General features: G+C 41.8%; 1 protein-coding gene across 2 annotated transcripts in view; it reads left to right on the top strand.

The window, feature by feature from the left end:
• The first annotated feature begins 365 nt into the window (after nucleotides 1-365).
• LOC125319525 (3'-5' RNA helicase YTHDC2-like) overlaps nucleotides 366-15322 on the top strand; it is a 30965-nt gene continuing 16008 nt past the window's right edge. The window contains exons 1-14 of one of the 2 annotated variants that reach the window (XM_048290789.1): nucleotides 366-555; nucleotides 1372-1462; nucleotides 1824-2020; nucleotides 3628-3827; nucleotides 4438-4604; nucleotides 7039-7141; nucleotides 8342-8498; nucleotides 10659-10766; nucleotides 11863-12011; nucleotides 12391-12526; nucleotides 12906-13032; nucleotides 14043-14108; nucleotides 14874-15052; nucleotides 15223-15319. In XM_048290789.1, coding sequence (XP_048146746.1) covers nucleotides 381-555; nucleotides 1372-1462; nucleotides 1824-2020; nucleotides 3628-3827; nucleotides 4438-4604; nucleotides 7039-7141; nucleotides 8342-8498; nucleotides 10659-10766; nucleotides 11863-12011; nucleotides 12391-12526; nucleotides 12906-13032; nucleotides 14043-14108; nucleotides 14874-15052; nucleotides 15223-15319 — 1952 coding nt within the window. In that variant the 5' untranslated portion in view covers nucleotides 366-380. Of the gene's footprint in view, nucleotides 556-1371; nucleotides 1463-1823; nucleotides 2021-3627; nucleotides 3828-4437; nucleotides 4605-4945; nucleotides 4963-7038; nucleotides 7142-8341; nucleotides 8499-10658; nucleotides 10767-11862; nucleotides 12012-12390; nucleotides 12527-12905; nucleotides 13033-14042; nucleotides 14109-14873; nucleotides 15053-15222; nucleotides 15320-15322 lie in introns of those variants that run through there. The other variant, XM_048290790.1, reaches the window with a different exon arrangement.

Genomic DNA, 15322 nt, shown 5'->3' on the forward strand with positions numbered 1-15322 from the left:
GGACAGCAAGAGAAGACGATCCAAAATCGAGGGCGAGTGGCACTGTACAGCCGTGAGGAGGCTGAGGGCCGAGATGACCCTCGCCACACCTACGTTTAATGCCATTCAATTAGATCACGTAATTTATGACCAGACAGGGTACCAGTGCCACTTTTTGGTCACGGCCATGCACAGGCCTCGGCACATGGGCAGGCTTCAACACCGAACGGGGGAAAGACCCGATTTCCTTCCGTTCGGGGCCGATTCCGGCTGTGGATGACCCCACGCACGCCCGGCCCCGCCCTGCCGCCGGCGTCGCCCCCCGGGCCCGGGAGCAGCGCCCGCCGATCCGTGCCGGTGTCGCGGCGCTGTCGGGGCCGTGTGGCGGCGCTGTCGGGGCCATGTCGCGACACAGGCGGGTCGCGCGGCGGCAGCCCGGCGGGGCCGCGGGGGGCTCGGCTGCCGCCGCCGCGGTGCGCGCCCGGGCCGAGGCCCTCAGGGAGCTCGGCGTGGACGAGGAGGTGGAGATGGCGGTGCAGCTCGCCCTGGAGCGGTTCCGGAGCGGGGACGAGGCGGGTGCGCGGCGCGGCGCGGCCCGGCCCGGCCCGGGGCGACCCTGCGGGTGTCGGGAGGGCGCTGGCAGCGGGTCAGGGAGGGGATCCTGCCCCTGTGCCCGGCCCTAGTGAGGCACAGCTGGGGTGCTGTGTCCAGCTCTGGGCTCCTCAGCACAGAGACAGGGAGCTACTGGTCAGGGTTCAGCAAAGGCCACAGGCGAGATGAGATGAGATGAGATGAGATGAGATGAGATGAGATGAGATGAGATGAGATGAGATGAGATGAGATGAGATGAGATGAGATGAGATGAGATGAGATGAGATGAGATGAGATGAGATGAGATGATGAGAGGTCTGGAGCATCTCTTCTGTGAGGAGAGATGTGGGACCTAGACCTGTTTAGCCTAGAGGAGACTGAGTATAAATACGTATAAATATACGTATTTATGTGAATGCTTATAAATATCTCCAAGATGAGTCCCAGGAGTGTGGTGCCGGAGTTTTTGGTGACAGAACAAGGAGCAGTGGCCATAAACTAAAACCCAAGAAGTTGCACCTCAACATGAGGAAGACCTTTTATCCATGAGGGTGGCAGAGAACTGGAACAGCTGCCCAGGGAGGACGTGGAGTCTCCCCCTCTGGAGACATCCCAAACCCACCTGGGCATGCTCCTGTGTCACCTGCTCCAGGTGACTCTGCCTTGGCAGGGGGTTGCTCTGGGTGATCTCCAGAGGTCCCTTCCAATCCTAACAATTCTTTGATTCTGTAACACCAAGATAACATGTCAAGAATGCCTGTTACATTGTTACTGGTTTTTTACTATTATTTATCATTCTAGAGATGGAATTTCCTTCTAGTTTCACTAGTACTGAAAGAGCGTTTGTTCACCAGCTCTGTCAGTCTCTTGGACTGGTGTCTAAAAGCAAAGGGTAAGTTGGGGTACAATTTTCATTTTTTGGGTGCAGATGAATGGAATTTCATGACTAATGATAACATGATTGATATTTCCAACATAGCCGACTCTGCTGCAAGGAATGGTATTAGAGAAAAAAGTGTAAAAGTAGGCATAGAAATAAGTGTCTTTGTTGGTTCGGAAAAACTTGTGGCATGCTTTTTGAGATGGCTTGCTTTTATACTTCATGGGTTTCGCGTGTCCATAAAAGAGGCTTCTCACCATGATCTCTGCTTTTCTTTTAAAGGTTTTGCATAGAACCTCATACTTTGACAGATAAAAGTTAACCTAGAGTAGGTCACTTATTCCTAAGATAGGTTTTCTTTTCCCCCCGACAGAAAAGGAGCAAATCGATACCTGACTGTAAGGAAGAAGGATGTCTCAGAACTGACACGTGCAGTCATGGCTTGCGACTTGGCTCTCCGTACAAAACACACCGTTCGGAGCCTCATTCAGAGCTTTCCCGTCACGAACAAGGAACGCACAGAACTCTTGCCAAGGACAGAGCGAGGAAGTGCGCGTGCTATTGAATCTGGTATGTTCAGCGTGTCTTCGGATTTGGACTTGTCTGTCAACACCACTTGAAAAAACAACGTACGACCCGAGTGCAAAACAAACCCCTTTCTGTTCTGTCCCCTTGCCTGCCCTACCATGCACCTTTAAACAAACACATGAATTTTCTTTACTTTCAAGGTCTTTTATAACCGGTGTTGTGAGGAACTTGGGCAGTCATATCACGCACATTGCGATGTCTACCTTGTGCTGAGTTAATTTAGGACCTTTGAGCCAGTTCCAGCCAAATCTTTTCGGAAGCACATTTGTGAAATGTGGCTTCATACAAGTTCCATGAGGTGGGATTGAAGAGTCAGGTCTTACCGTGATGCCGTGTGAGAACACCCTTACGAAAGAATGAGGTTGGCTGTGCTGCTTACAGAAATTCACGTACTTGACAAAGCAAGAAATTTAGTTTTTGTTTCTTGATCTCTACCAAATAGACGTGATCCTTAAGATACTACTGTCTAGACTTCTTGATTTCTAGGATATGAAGGAGTTCACTGAAGACAAACATCTGATAAAATGTTGGGGGTTTTTTGAAAGCAACGCTTTTATCTAGATTACGGCTTTAACAGCTGTGAGTGGAAGAGTTATACTGTGTTTCTGTGTGCAGAGGTGGCTGTAGCGAAGAGAAAACACTTGTACCAATATGCCTTGTTTAATTAAATATTTCTGATATGTGGTGTCTGTTCTTAAAGCGCTTCCTTTGCTGATTTTTTCAATTGTTTCGGTTGTTTAATAGGATTGTTTAATGAACAGAGGGCAGCTATAATAAAAGTACTGAAACACGATGTCTTAGAAATGTAAGGGGTAAGCTAATGAAGAGTCTAACATTTATCTTTCTCTGCTTTTCAAGCATGTGTTTTTAGTTCTAATCTTTTAGTCTGTGTTTGTCTTGGTACAACAGAGCTTGTAATTTAGCATGTGAATCTGTTAATCACGTTAAATATGTATAATTGAGTTTGCAGCAAGTTTTTCATTCTTCTGGAAGATAATGATCAAGGAATTACAGAGTAGCATTTACAGTGCTGGGTTTGAAGCAGCTCCCTCAGAAGATGTGCACGTTTTTTGGCTACTTACGCGCTGCTTTCTAACACACCACGCTGCTGTGCGGGTCCAGGACCCCCGATACAGCGCGCTTGGATTAATACGATTTGGGGCAAATGCATGGAATAGCTTAAAGGTTGAACTCTGTGAGCGTGTATTTCTAGGGAAACTGCAGATGTGAAACGTGCACGCAGATACGAAGGCCACCAAAATACACCAGGCTGGTTTTCTCCGGTTTAGTTTCTCTTTCTCCTTTTGCTCTTTGTGGGCTTTTTTGGCATGGAGCAGTGCTCTGGGAGAGTCTGGTTGTGTTTGAAATACCTATGAAAGTAATAACTGTTCTGAAAAATGCCTATTTCAAGCACCATAACAGGACGTGTTGCTATGGGTCTGACTTCTAAATGTGTGCTGGGTTTGTCACTTTACCCACAGGGGTGCATAAAAAGTCAGGAAGGTTAATTGTTAAGTATAATTTTTGAGCAGTGTTTTGGTGACCTTCCTCTGTGTCTGTAGAAGTAAATTCTTAATTTCTCTTCACAGAAAACAAAGAATTGAACAAGACAAGCGGTCGACTTAATGACGGGATCCCCCAGGTCCCAGTGAAAAGAGGGGAATCAGAGTTCGATTCCTTCAGGCAATCACTACCAGTTCTTGAAAAACAGGAAGAAATTGTCCAAACGATAAAGGACAATAAAATTGTTTTGATTATAGGAGAGACGGGATCGGGAAAAACTACTCAAGTATGTTTCCTCAATGACATGAAAAAGATAACAGTATTTATACTAAACTAATGCCAATTTTGTAATATTTGTGGTAAGGGATATTTCTATGCTATTTTAAGGCTTTTCTTTTCCTGTATGATTGAAAATCTTGTGTTCCAGTTCACTTTCTAGCTTTTGAAATACTAAGCCAGCAGATAGATAGGTACTAAAAGCATAAATGGTTCCTCACAGTTTTCTGATAGATATAATTTTTTCATTAAAATATTACAAAATATTGAGGGGAAAGTAGCTGTGATGTTTGTATAACCCTTTTTCTTCTAAGGCTAGTTCTGTTCTTAGTACCCAGAGTAATACATTTTTTGTGTTAAAATGAGAGATTATCTACAGGGCTTTTTTTCCTATAGAGCTCTCTGAAGCAGGAGAGAGACACTTCAACTTTAAAAAAAAAAAAAACCCTCAACAGGTTATACTTAGAAATTTATTTTATGCCCATTCAGGTATATTTGCAGTGATAATCCTATTGAAAAGTCTGTTGCAACGTGTAATACTGAGATGCAGTTAAATTGTTTCCCTGTGCTAAGAAAGCTGTGACTTTCTCAAAAAGTAAATTTGAACCACTTCTTTCCAGATCCCTCAGTTTATCCTTGATGACTGCTACAAGAACGGAGCTCCCTGTCGTGTGTTTTGCACTCAGCCGAGACGTTTAGCAGCTGTTGCTGTGGCTGAAAGGGTGGCAGCAGAAAGGAGAGAGAAGATTGGCCAGACAATTGGTTACCAGCTCCGGTTGGAAAGCAGGTACTAATGGTGCTTCTAAGTGTCAGTTGATCTCGTGCTGGTATCGTGAATCTTGTGTACCTTTAAACTGCAGTCTATTTGGGATGCAGCCCCATAAATCATAGGTGGGGTATGTTATTGCAGGTAAGGAAGACTTAGGAGTGAAAAGGACAGCTTTCTTCCTGTATTTTGCCGTTTCATGTAGTAGCTTGTCATACTGAACTGAATTTCAAGTGCTTTCTATTGGTTTCTTCTAGGGAGTGTGTGCATGTAAATCCTTGTCTGATTTTCAGATCAAGTCTACACTTTCCTCTCTTCTCTTTTTTTCCCCTCTCTACTTTTAACATGTGTGGATCCAAAAGTTCTGCAAGCTTTGAAGGTAGGTAGGAAGACCAGCATGCTGTAACAAACGTATATAGTGTGAGTTGGTATGGGTCATAAAAGAGAGAACAACAAAATTGGAAAGTGACTGATGAAGCTGAGCATTATTTACCAGTCCAGTTTGGGTTAAGTTTACTGTGGTTCAGCTTTTAAAACGTGAAGTGACGTCAAAGTAGAGCTTTCAATCACTTGATGAATTTGTCTGTGAAGCAGAGTGTGAATGGGTTTTTACATCTTTGCACTGTGTAGCCAGTGACATTTCAGGGAAGGGGCGACGGCTGGGATATGAGTGACCAGAAGGTGGCAAAAGGTTGTGTTGCTTGAATGAACGAAGATAACTCACGGCTGAGGAAAACGAATGTGCTTGAACAACAAAGCCAAGACAAGAATTGGAATGTGCTATTAATAGCTATGAGGCTATTAAGGGATTAGAAGAGCTAGTGAAGATGTATCACAAATAAGCTGAATGATTAATGGCTGGAATACTGGCTACTGTGCTGGCAGAAGAAGAGCAAAGTCAGATCAAAATGGAAGAAAATCCATCTTGAGAAGAATCAATGCATTTACTCTGGAGAAACACTAAAAGGGAGAGATGGCAATATTTCCAGGTGTGCACAGAAAAGATCTGGAGTGGAGGTGTTTAGGGGTGCTTATAGTAAGAAAGAAGTCTAATTTTTTAAGTTTTCTTAATGGTCTTCCAGAAAGAGCTGTGGAGGACAGTACAAAGGAACTTTTTGGTTCCTTTGGGATGGCAGCACCAGCGAAAGTAGTGACAATTGCTGTTTTTACTGGGGCAGCTAACTCTGCCCCAGGTGTAGAATAGTTACACTTCAGTATTTTGACTTCCTGAAAAACCAAAGGATCAGCTGATTGCTTTGTGATTTAGTCAGCTGTAGTGTATTAGGTTTGCGTGACAAGGCTTTGGGAGCTGTGGGGCGGCTTTCTGTGAGAAGATGCCAGAAGCCTTCCCCGTGTGTGACAGAGACAGTGCCAGCCAGGACGGACCTGCCTCTGGCCAAGGCTGAGCCCATCTGTGATGGTGGTAGTGCCTCTGGGACAGCAGGGAATGGGGGAGAAAAACCTGCACAACAGAGGCCGCAGTCCAAGGAGAGCAGCGAGCGCATGTGGGAGGAGCACCTCTGCAGATGGGAAGGTCAGTGTGGGAGGGGAGGAGGTGCTCCAGGTGCCAGAGCAGCCCGTGGTGCAGCCCATGGTGAGGCAGCTGTGCTCCTGCAGCCCATGGAGGCGCATGGTGCAGCGGGGATCCCCCTGCAGCCCGTGCAGGACTCCGTGTTGCAGCAGGTGGGTGCTTGAAAGAGGCTGTGATCCTCTGGGAAGCCTATGTTGGAGCAGGCTCTTGGCAGGGCCTGTGGCCCTGTGGAGAGAGCCCCCAGTTCGCTGTCAGTATTGTGACCCTGTGGGGGTCCCACGCTGGAGCAGGCTGTTCCTGAGGGACTGCACCCTGTGCTGGAGCAGGTCCCTTTTATGAAGACCTGCAGCCCCTGGGAAGGACTCATGCTGGAGAAGCTCACGGAGGACTGTTGCCCATGGGAGAGACCCATGTTCTCCTTATCCTGGTCCTGACCCTGTGAGTCTTCCATTGTATTTCCTCTCCCCTGCCCAGCTCAGGAGAGGAGGGATAGAGTGGCTTGGGTGGCACCTGGCATCCAGCCAGGCTCATCCCACCACGTGTAGGCAAATACAAAGGCTATATCCAAGCATATGCTGAGGAATTGGAACCTGGTTTTCCACATGGGATTTTCTAGTAAATTGAATGACATGGAGAATGACTGTTTCTCATGGTTCTGTTTAACTTTCTTACTTATTAAAATTTGAATCTGATGTTTTCAATTAATCCATTGTTCAAAGTTAGGAGCGCAAGCACTAAGAGTTGTTAGGAAATGTCTGGGAATAGGCATAGTTTGAAAACAAGTGGTATGCAGGAGTTCTTTGGTGAGAGAACTGTAATGCCTCTTCTGGTCAGCAGCTGCTTTAATTTTTGAGCCATGGAAAGCTGCTAGCAGCCTTTAAGTGGTGCAAAACCCCTGAGTCGTCTCTGTGCTCTGTTCCATAGGGTTTCTCCAAAGACACTGGTAACATTCTGCACTAATGATATGCTCCTTCGCACGCTGATGGCAGGAGACAGCACCCTCTCCACTGTGACACATGTAATTGTGGTGAGCATCCTGTGGTCTTTCATGTGTTGCTTGTTAATTGGAAAATGTGGTCCTCGTTTGTTTTATTTAAATTTGCTGAGCGTTTTCGGTGGTTTTGTTTGGTAGAATCTGAATCGACTTTAAAGGCTTTCTGAGTCCTTAGTGTAGCATGCATGTTTTGTGGGTTTTGGTGCTTTTCTGTGCGTTTGTTTGTGTTTTTCCCTGGAAAAACATCTTATTTTATGTTCATGCCAATAATTAGGTGTGGAATCAGGAGGAGTTGAGGAGGACAGAAGTGTAAATTTTTCTGAAATTCCTCTGTCGGCAGAAAAGCCTTAGGGAGGCTTAGATGTGGTTCGATATGATTGTGTCAGAATTTCTGTTATCATGTATTTGTTTCAGCAATACCAGGTTTTCAGTCCATTTGTTTGCCGAGTGTTTTCAAGATAATGTGCAATCTAATTGCTAGCAAATTGTTCAGGAGCGTTCATTTATGATTGTGTTAATATTCCTATTGTGGAGTTCTGTAAGTAAGGGGAACCAGAATGTTTATGGCAAGATTTAAGTACTCCACTACTGAAGACAAAAAAGTCACGGTAAGTTTAGGTGCCTACCTGTTTATCAGAGTTAAAAAAGCATGAGAGTGGTCTATTAATTCTTGATGTCAGCCTACAAGCCTTGTATTTGAGTCCTGTTTCATTCATTCATAATACAAAACAAAACAGAAGAATGACAAAGATGATTAACCAGTTATGTCCTTAATTTACAGGCTTTGTGTATGACTTGTCTAAGCAATGTCTTTTTTTCTGATTATGTGGTGTCATACATTTCTTTAAATGCTCATCAGTTGTGAAGTGAGAATTTATTAAAATAAGATTTGTAGGATTTGTGGTTTGTGACCTTTTCTTGAAATTTGGCTTCCAATACAAAATTAGAGAGGTTTCAGGCATTTACTTTGGCCTCTGACATTAAGGTGTGTGTGGCTTGTGCATTACAGTGCGCTCTGCTCTGATAAAAACTTTTTGAAACTTTTTTTTTGCTTGTGGATAGTTTAAAAAAACCCCCTTACCTTAAGCTAGATTTACACATTTTAAGGCCTCTGTGATGTACCACCAAATCATGTATTTTATTTTTTTAAAAAAGAGGTTTGTATTTGTCAGAAGTTATGATCTTGCATCTGTGATGTTTGTTTATCTCTTGTTTTTTTTCCTTTTATTACAGGATGAAGTACATGAGAGGGATAGGTTCAGCGACTTCTTGCTAATAAAACTGAGAGATGTGCTGCAAAACCAGAATAATTTAAAACTAATTATTTCTAGTGCTGCTCTAGATGCGAATCTTTTTATTAGGTATTTTGGAAGCTGCCCAGTAATACACAGTAAGTACTTCTCTTAACTCTTAAATCTGAGTATACTTGCCCCAGACTCACAGACTTCAGTGAACTGTAGCAAACTACTCTGAGTAAAGGCAGGTGGTGAATACACTCGGAATTACAGCAGTGCCTGTTCTTTGTGTATTCAGGTTTCTTGTTTCTTAACTATTTGCGCCTGCTTCAGAGGGAAGTGTTTTTATCGCTGGGAGTTCTGTAAATGCAGGAATGTCCTGGCCCTCTCCACGTTTAATTCAAGAAGTAGGAAAAGGTTATTGAAGTGCTGCTTCCATGCTGGTACAGGACTTAGGAGCTACACTAGTGTGATGCATGTTAATGCATTGCAGCAGATTCTAATTCTTCAGATCTCATAAAGGTTGTTACTGGATAAATCGCAGATAACTGTACCTGTTCAGTTGAGAAATACAGGAGGCCTAGGCAGGTTTGGTTTCATGCTTCAATCACGTGATTCTTTGTTTTAAAGAAAATCAGTAGCTGTTCCTCTAGGTAAATACTCAGAAAAGACATCCAGTTTCTGTTAGTTTATGGTCAGCCTCGGTTACCTGCAGTTAGATGACTTTGAGATGCAAAGAAAAGTTCCCATTATTGCTGCTTTAATTTCATTTGACTGATCTTTAGGAGAGGCAAAATACAGATGTGTGGGAGGTGGGGGGGTTTGCGTGGGCTTGTTTTCTTTTTCCCACCCTCCTGGCTTGCAGGTTTTCTGCATGGGTGACCTCCTCTGGCAGCTCGCAGTCCTCTTCCTTTTTCAACAATGATGTCCAAGTTTATTGTATTTTGAACAGTAGCTTTTAAGAGAAATGCTTTATTTGACAATCAGGTGGACTCTCTGCATGTCAGCCTGTATTTTTAAAAATCTCAACAGTTCTAGGAAATGGGTGGAATCAGTTACTGGTTTGTTTTAGCAAATGTTCGTGAGAAGGAAACCTCGTTGGTTTTTTTACAGATAGAAGTGTTTCTTTCTAGTTCCCAGTTCTGAACTTCTGCCTAGTAAAATAAGGCTTGCAACTTGTTTGAGACAGGAATCTGGAAATTACACTTGATTTCATGTTCTCTGAATTTTTTTTTGCAGGGGAGAGCCTCAGCTGTGATTGTTGTGTGGCTTTCCAGTTTACTCTTCTTGCAGCTTCCTGTTCTTTTAGATGAGTGTATTTGTTTTGGAAATTCTGATGAGAGTCGCTCCAGTTTACCACAGTGGTTATGCTGGTTGTGTAGCAGGCCAATAGCAATTGGAAAGATGTTGTTTCCTTTTTTGTTTTTGGGAATTTAAGAATTAAAAGAAGCGGCTTTAGACTTCTGTCTGTTAATGTAATGAAAAAGGTTTGCTTCTCCTTCAGCAATGTGGCTGACAAAATCCTGACCACAGAAACCAACATTTTGTAGTTGTGGATTGCTGTAGTACACAAGAGTTTGTGATGGGTGTTGGAAGGCTTCCTCTATGACAGCTTCTCGAAGTATGTGGACTGTAGATGGTTCTTTCTGAAGGAAAATCCTGAGTGATCTAAAGTCATCTTAAGGGACCAGAAATCAAAATGTCAAGATTTGAATTCTTCATGCGAAAAGCATCCTTTAATGTTCACAGATAAGGTCTAGAAAAGAGTCGTGTTGAAAAAGAAGTAAGGATAAATTATTAGGAGGTAAAGACCACTGGGATGTCTCATCTGTCCGGAAGTATTCAGTAAAGAAAGCCCAGCTTTGCTGAATCAGTTGAGGGCGCTGAGAAAAGCCTATCTCCTCACATACTTCTCATGAAAGAAAGTAGTTCAACACAAAGATGTACTGTCTCCTTGTGGAGTCTTGCACAAAGCTGTATTAATTGCTTGTTAAATAATTGCGTTTTTACTCCAGGTGGCAGGCTTACGTGGTGAGTTCTTGTTTGTAACCCTAAACAAAAATGGCTGTTTTCTTCTTCTCATTTTAAAAAATTGCAGCTAACAACTCTGAATCTTATGAGCATCTCTTGCTATATAACAGCTGATATAATTGAAGAGGTTAATGAGAAACAAGATAGCATTTGACTTTGGAAATGTTTTGTTTTGTATAATTTTAAGAAAAATGAACTCCAGTGAAGATAATTTTTTTTGAAAAATAATGCTGTAAGTGAAGCTGGGGAATATCTCGTCTTTGATGGAATTTTTGTCCTTTCAGTCCAAGGAAGACCTTTTGAAGTTAAAGAGATGTTTCTGGAGGACATCTTGCGAAGCACTGGGTATACAAACAAAGGGATGGTAAAGTACAAAAAAGAGAAGCAGCAAGGTTGGTGACCTAGTTAATCGTAAGGGTTGGCAATGAGAAGCATTGCTTGATTGAACAAATGATTAACAGGATGATTTTCGTTAAAATTCCAAAGTCAGGAGATGAAATGAGACGTGATTAGATGACAGCAAGTGTCTTTAAGCTCTCAGCATTGGCATTGTTGAAATGTAATGTTCATGGAAGTTCATGCAATTAAAGAAGGAAATTCACTTTGATTCAGTGGTTGCATTCTTTTTACTTTCAGTTGATAAATGTCTTATTTTTTCTAATTATTATGGTGTAGAATTACATATAATTGGGGGCTCTGCCCACATGAAAACTACAGGAGCAGAGGATGCTCTGTACCTTTGGGTGCAAATTCAAGTGCAGCTGTTAAAGGAGGCAGGATTTTGTACATCTTGCGCAAAATGTACAAGTTGTTCCTATTAGCATTTTTCACTGCATTCTACAGACATGGATGTATTTTTTAATAAGCATTCACACTCTTAAACTAAATATAATTGGTTCTCAGTTGATTAAGTAGCTATTACTTCAGCAGTTTTTCTGGCAACTGAAAGTAGTGATCCTAATGATCATTTAAAGAAAATTTAAAAAAAAGGCAAACCCCAAACTATAACATACAGTCCTAACTGGATGTTTATCCCAGTGCTCAGCTCTGATCCCTGTGGATAGAAAAGCTCAGTTAAGACACTGGTGTCTTCTACTGTTTCTTCCACTTGCATACAAAAATAAGTTGTTACGTGCAGGGGCTGTATGACTTGTCTCCAGAATTCCACTTCTGGAGAAAGAGCTGGGCTGAGATTGTGTAGAAGGTAATTCCTTAGGAAGCTCCTTTGACTGCAGTAATTTGGAATAATGGAGGCTTAGGGGGTTAAACACCAAAATGCTGGGTTTTACCTTGTTCTCACAGCACTTGTTTGCAGTGGTGCCCTTTGGGTACTCTTAAACACGTCATTTATGTTGGACTGTAGCAGCATTCTAGATTAAATAAAGCTGAATAGGTAAAACTTTGAGCTGCTGTAATTATTTTTTAATAGAAAACAATGGATAATAAAGATGACTCTAAAAATTTCTTGGGAAATACTTTGCATTCTAGAAGAGAAACAGAAAACCACTCTTGCTGAGTGGTGTTCCGCTCAAGAAAACACCAACAAACTGGCACGTCGGAGACAAAAATCAGTTCCAAGGGCAAGTGAAGAGTACAGTCTGTTGGATGATGGTGGTGACACAGTATTTAATCAACTGGTAAGTTTTTCCTTTTGTTGCAAGAGAAGTTTATATTTGTGTTCCATTACTAGCCGTTTAAAGTGTGTTATCTGAAGCGCCGTAGGCTCTCAGGTATTAACGCATTTTAAGGGTCGCTTTACTAGGACGAGCTGCTCTGGCTGAAGTGGGCTTTTCGGTTACGGTGGTTGTACGCAGCTTTTCCTCAGATCAAATGGCTCGACTGCCCCTGTGTGAGTACTTGCATAGGACACAGTCAATGCTTTAACTGATGCCTGAGTGGTGGATTTCTGATTGCTGCTGGGAAAACGTAACTGTTCAAATTCTTTGTGGGTAATGTGTGAGAATAAAGACACCTCTTGGAAGAGATTCATCTTTCAGTGTTGTTCTTTCTCATCAGACTGAAAAAGATGTGAATTGCCTTGAACCGTGGATAGTAAAAGAAATGGATTCGTGTCTGTCTGACATCTGGTTGCATAAAGATATTGATTCCTTTGCTCAGGTGTTCCATCTAATTTTAACTGAAAATGTCAGTGGTAAGTTTTGTATGTTATTACATAACAAAAAAGCAACCACAAATTTATTTAAATTTCTATGGCTACTTTCATCTTCAGTTTCAAATGTTGTTACTTTTGCATTCTGATGCCTACTGAAAAAATGAATAGGGCTAGCAGAATTAATGAGTTGTTTAGTTCATTGTTGTTGTTTCGAAGTATTGGCAGAAGTGTGCTTCTAAAACAATGTGGGATTCCCATGAACTGACTGCAGAGATGAGTGAGGAAACAAATTCTCTTTGGGCTGGAATTTGAAAGCAATATTTGTAGAATATTTGGAAAAAAACCCAAACATTTTTATTGGGTTTGCTGATTTTTTTTTTTTTTTTTTTTTTTTTTTTTTTTTTTTTTTACTTCTCAGTTGATTATAAGCACAGTGAGACCGGCGTGACTGCTCTGATGGTTTCTTCAGGGAGAGGCTTTTTGAGTCAAGTAGAACAGCTGATCAGTATGGGAGCAAGTATCCACTGCAAATCATCCAATGGCTGGTAAAAAACAAACAGAGAAACCAAAAGATAGATTTATTTGTCAATATAGGAGAGAGAAAGAAAATTCTGTAACATCTGAATTAATTTGCTAACTTACCAGACTGCTGTAAGAGCTATAGATTTTGACAGCCTAAACCATTTCTAACTTCTGTTGAAGCACATTGTTTTCTGTAAATTCTACGTGGAATTCTTAATTACACGGTCTTGATTATGGGCTATAAGCTTGGTTTCAGTATGTCTTATTTAAGACACTGGTTAGTGGAAAGACTGTAATCTGCTGAATTCCACCAGAATGTTTGGTGATTCTTATTTTCATGGAGTTACCTGTGTAAGAAGATCTTTGTCTTATGTTTCTAAATATGCTGTAGCATGTAAAAATATTTGTGAATCTGTAAAGACTCAAGTTTTGTGGCCATGAAGTGTGTCTTCCTATAAACAGGAAGTACAGTAAGTAATGGTAGTATGGAAGGCTAAGAATTAGGATTCCAGGGCTCTGATATTTGGTACCAACACTTGAAAAACTTGGGAAGGAATGCAGTTTAAAGGTAAACCAGTGAACTGCACTGTGAGGAGGACGATTTCTGAAAGACATGAAATAGCCCAGTATTTTCCCACATTTTGATGAAAAACACCTGGGGTGTGACTTTTTGGGATGACTTAAAGGGTACTGCAAACAGGCAGGTCTGATCTCTGCACACTGGTGTGGGCTTTTTAAAGGTATGGCACACGGTTCCTTGTTCCACATTTCCTTGTGCGTGTTTGTGTTGTACTCCTGTGTAAAACTGACACTCTTGTGTGGTAAGGAACTGAGTTACCTGAAAATCGGGTCGCTGTTACGCGTGATCATGCACTTCAGAATGGGAAGTTGCAGATCTAGCAATAACAGCATTGCTAGCAATGCAAAAATGGACACAAAAGTGTGGTGTCAGCTGTCTCCTCGCATGATGTGCTATTCATACTCGTCTTTTGAAGTGGAAAATCTGGTAAGAATACTTGTGCCACTCTTTCAGGACGGCTGTGGACTGGGCTAGGCGCTTTGGACAGACAGAGGTTGTTGATCTGTTGGAATCCTACAGGTAAGCTGTAACTGCTTTGCAGAAGGAGTTGTGGTGAAAGGAAATTTGAGGTTTGTGTTCTTTTAATCAGAAGAGGTTTTAGCTTTTTATGCTTCAAAATCTGGGCTAAATAGCAATACCTTTTTTTTGAGAATAGGAGTATTTCAAAAACAAAGAACAAAAACGTTTGTCATCAGTGTCATGTTGTTTAGGTTAGCACAACTTGCTGATTCTATACTATGAACCATTTTATCTTCATATGCTTATTTTGGAAACAAATCTGTCACGTGTTTTTATCTGTGTATTGTTGATACACAATAGACATAGTAAAGAAACTTTATCGAAGTAACGTGTCCACTAGGCCATTCAAGAATGCTTCTTTGATTAACTTACAGCTATCAGAGTTGAGGTAGTGTTTTGTAAAGGTTACATTATTATAATTTCTCTTCGTGTAGTTTCTGCTAGTGGGAAATTTTTGGAAAATACGTATCTTTTAAATATTTTTCCTTAAACTGATAAACGAGAAATGTCTTCAGACTTTCATTCCCTTACGGTTGTGTCTCAATGAAGTTTAAGAAAACTAAAGTTAACACTAAAAATTGAAGTTGCATGCTTTGTTGGGTTAACATTTAAGTCAGTGAACAGTACTAGTACTGTGATTCTCTTCTGCTACACTTAAAAATTAAAATTCAAGACCGGTGGTCATGTTGGTCTTGATCTAAGTTTGAGCTGATGGCTGAATGCAAACCTGAAGGGAACAGCCTTCTGCGTATTTTTTTATTACAGTGCTTCATTCGGATTTGGAAATCTGGATGAAAGTTCCCTGGTCCAAAAAAGTGGTAGCGACCTTAGTGCAGAGGACAGAGAGCTACTGACAGCTTATCATCACAGCTTTGATGATGAAAAAGTGGATCTGGATCTGATCATGCACTTACTCCACAGCATCTGTCGTAGCTGTGATGCGGGTAGGTAAATACCCACACTCCCAGTGAATTGTTGTGGATTCAGCTTCTGATGAATCCTGCTCGCTCTTTGGAAATCCCCAAAAGTTAAAACCTTCCGAGTGCTGGTCTACGTGGCGCTGACATATGTTTGAATCTTCTGTTTAACTCTGCAAACGCACTTCCTTCTTTAGGAGCCATTTTAATATTTCTTCCTGGATATGATGAGATAGTGAGCCTGAGGGACCGCATTCTTTTTGATGACAAGAGATTTGCTGATAATGCTCCCAGGTA

Source organism: Corvus hawaiiensis, chromosome Z (assembly GCF_020740725.1).
Source record: "Corvus hawaiiensis isolate bCorHaw1 chromosome Z, bCorHaw1.pri.cur, whole genome shotgun sequence".
NCBI lineage: Eukaryota > Metazoa > Chordata > Aves > Passeriformes > Corvidae > Corvus > Corvus hawaiiensis.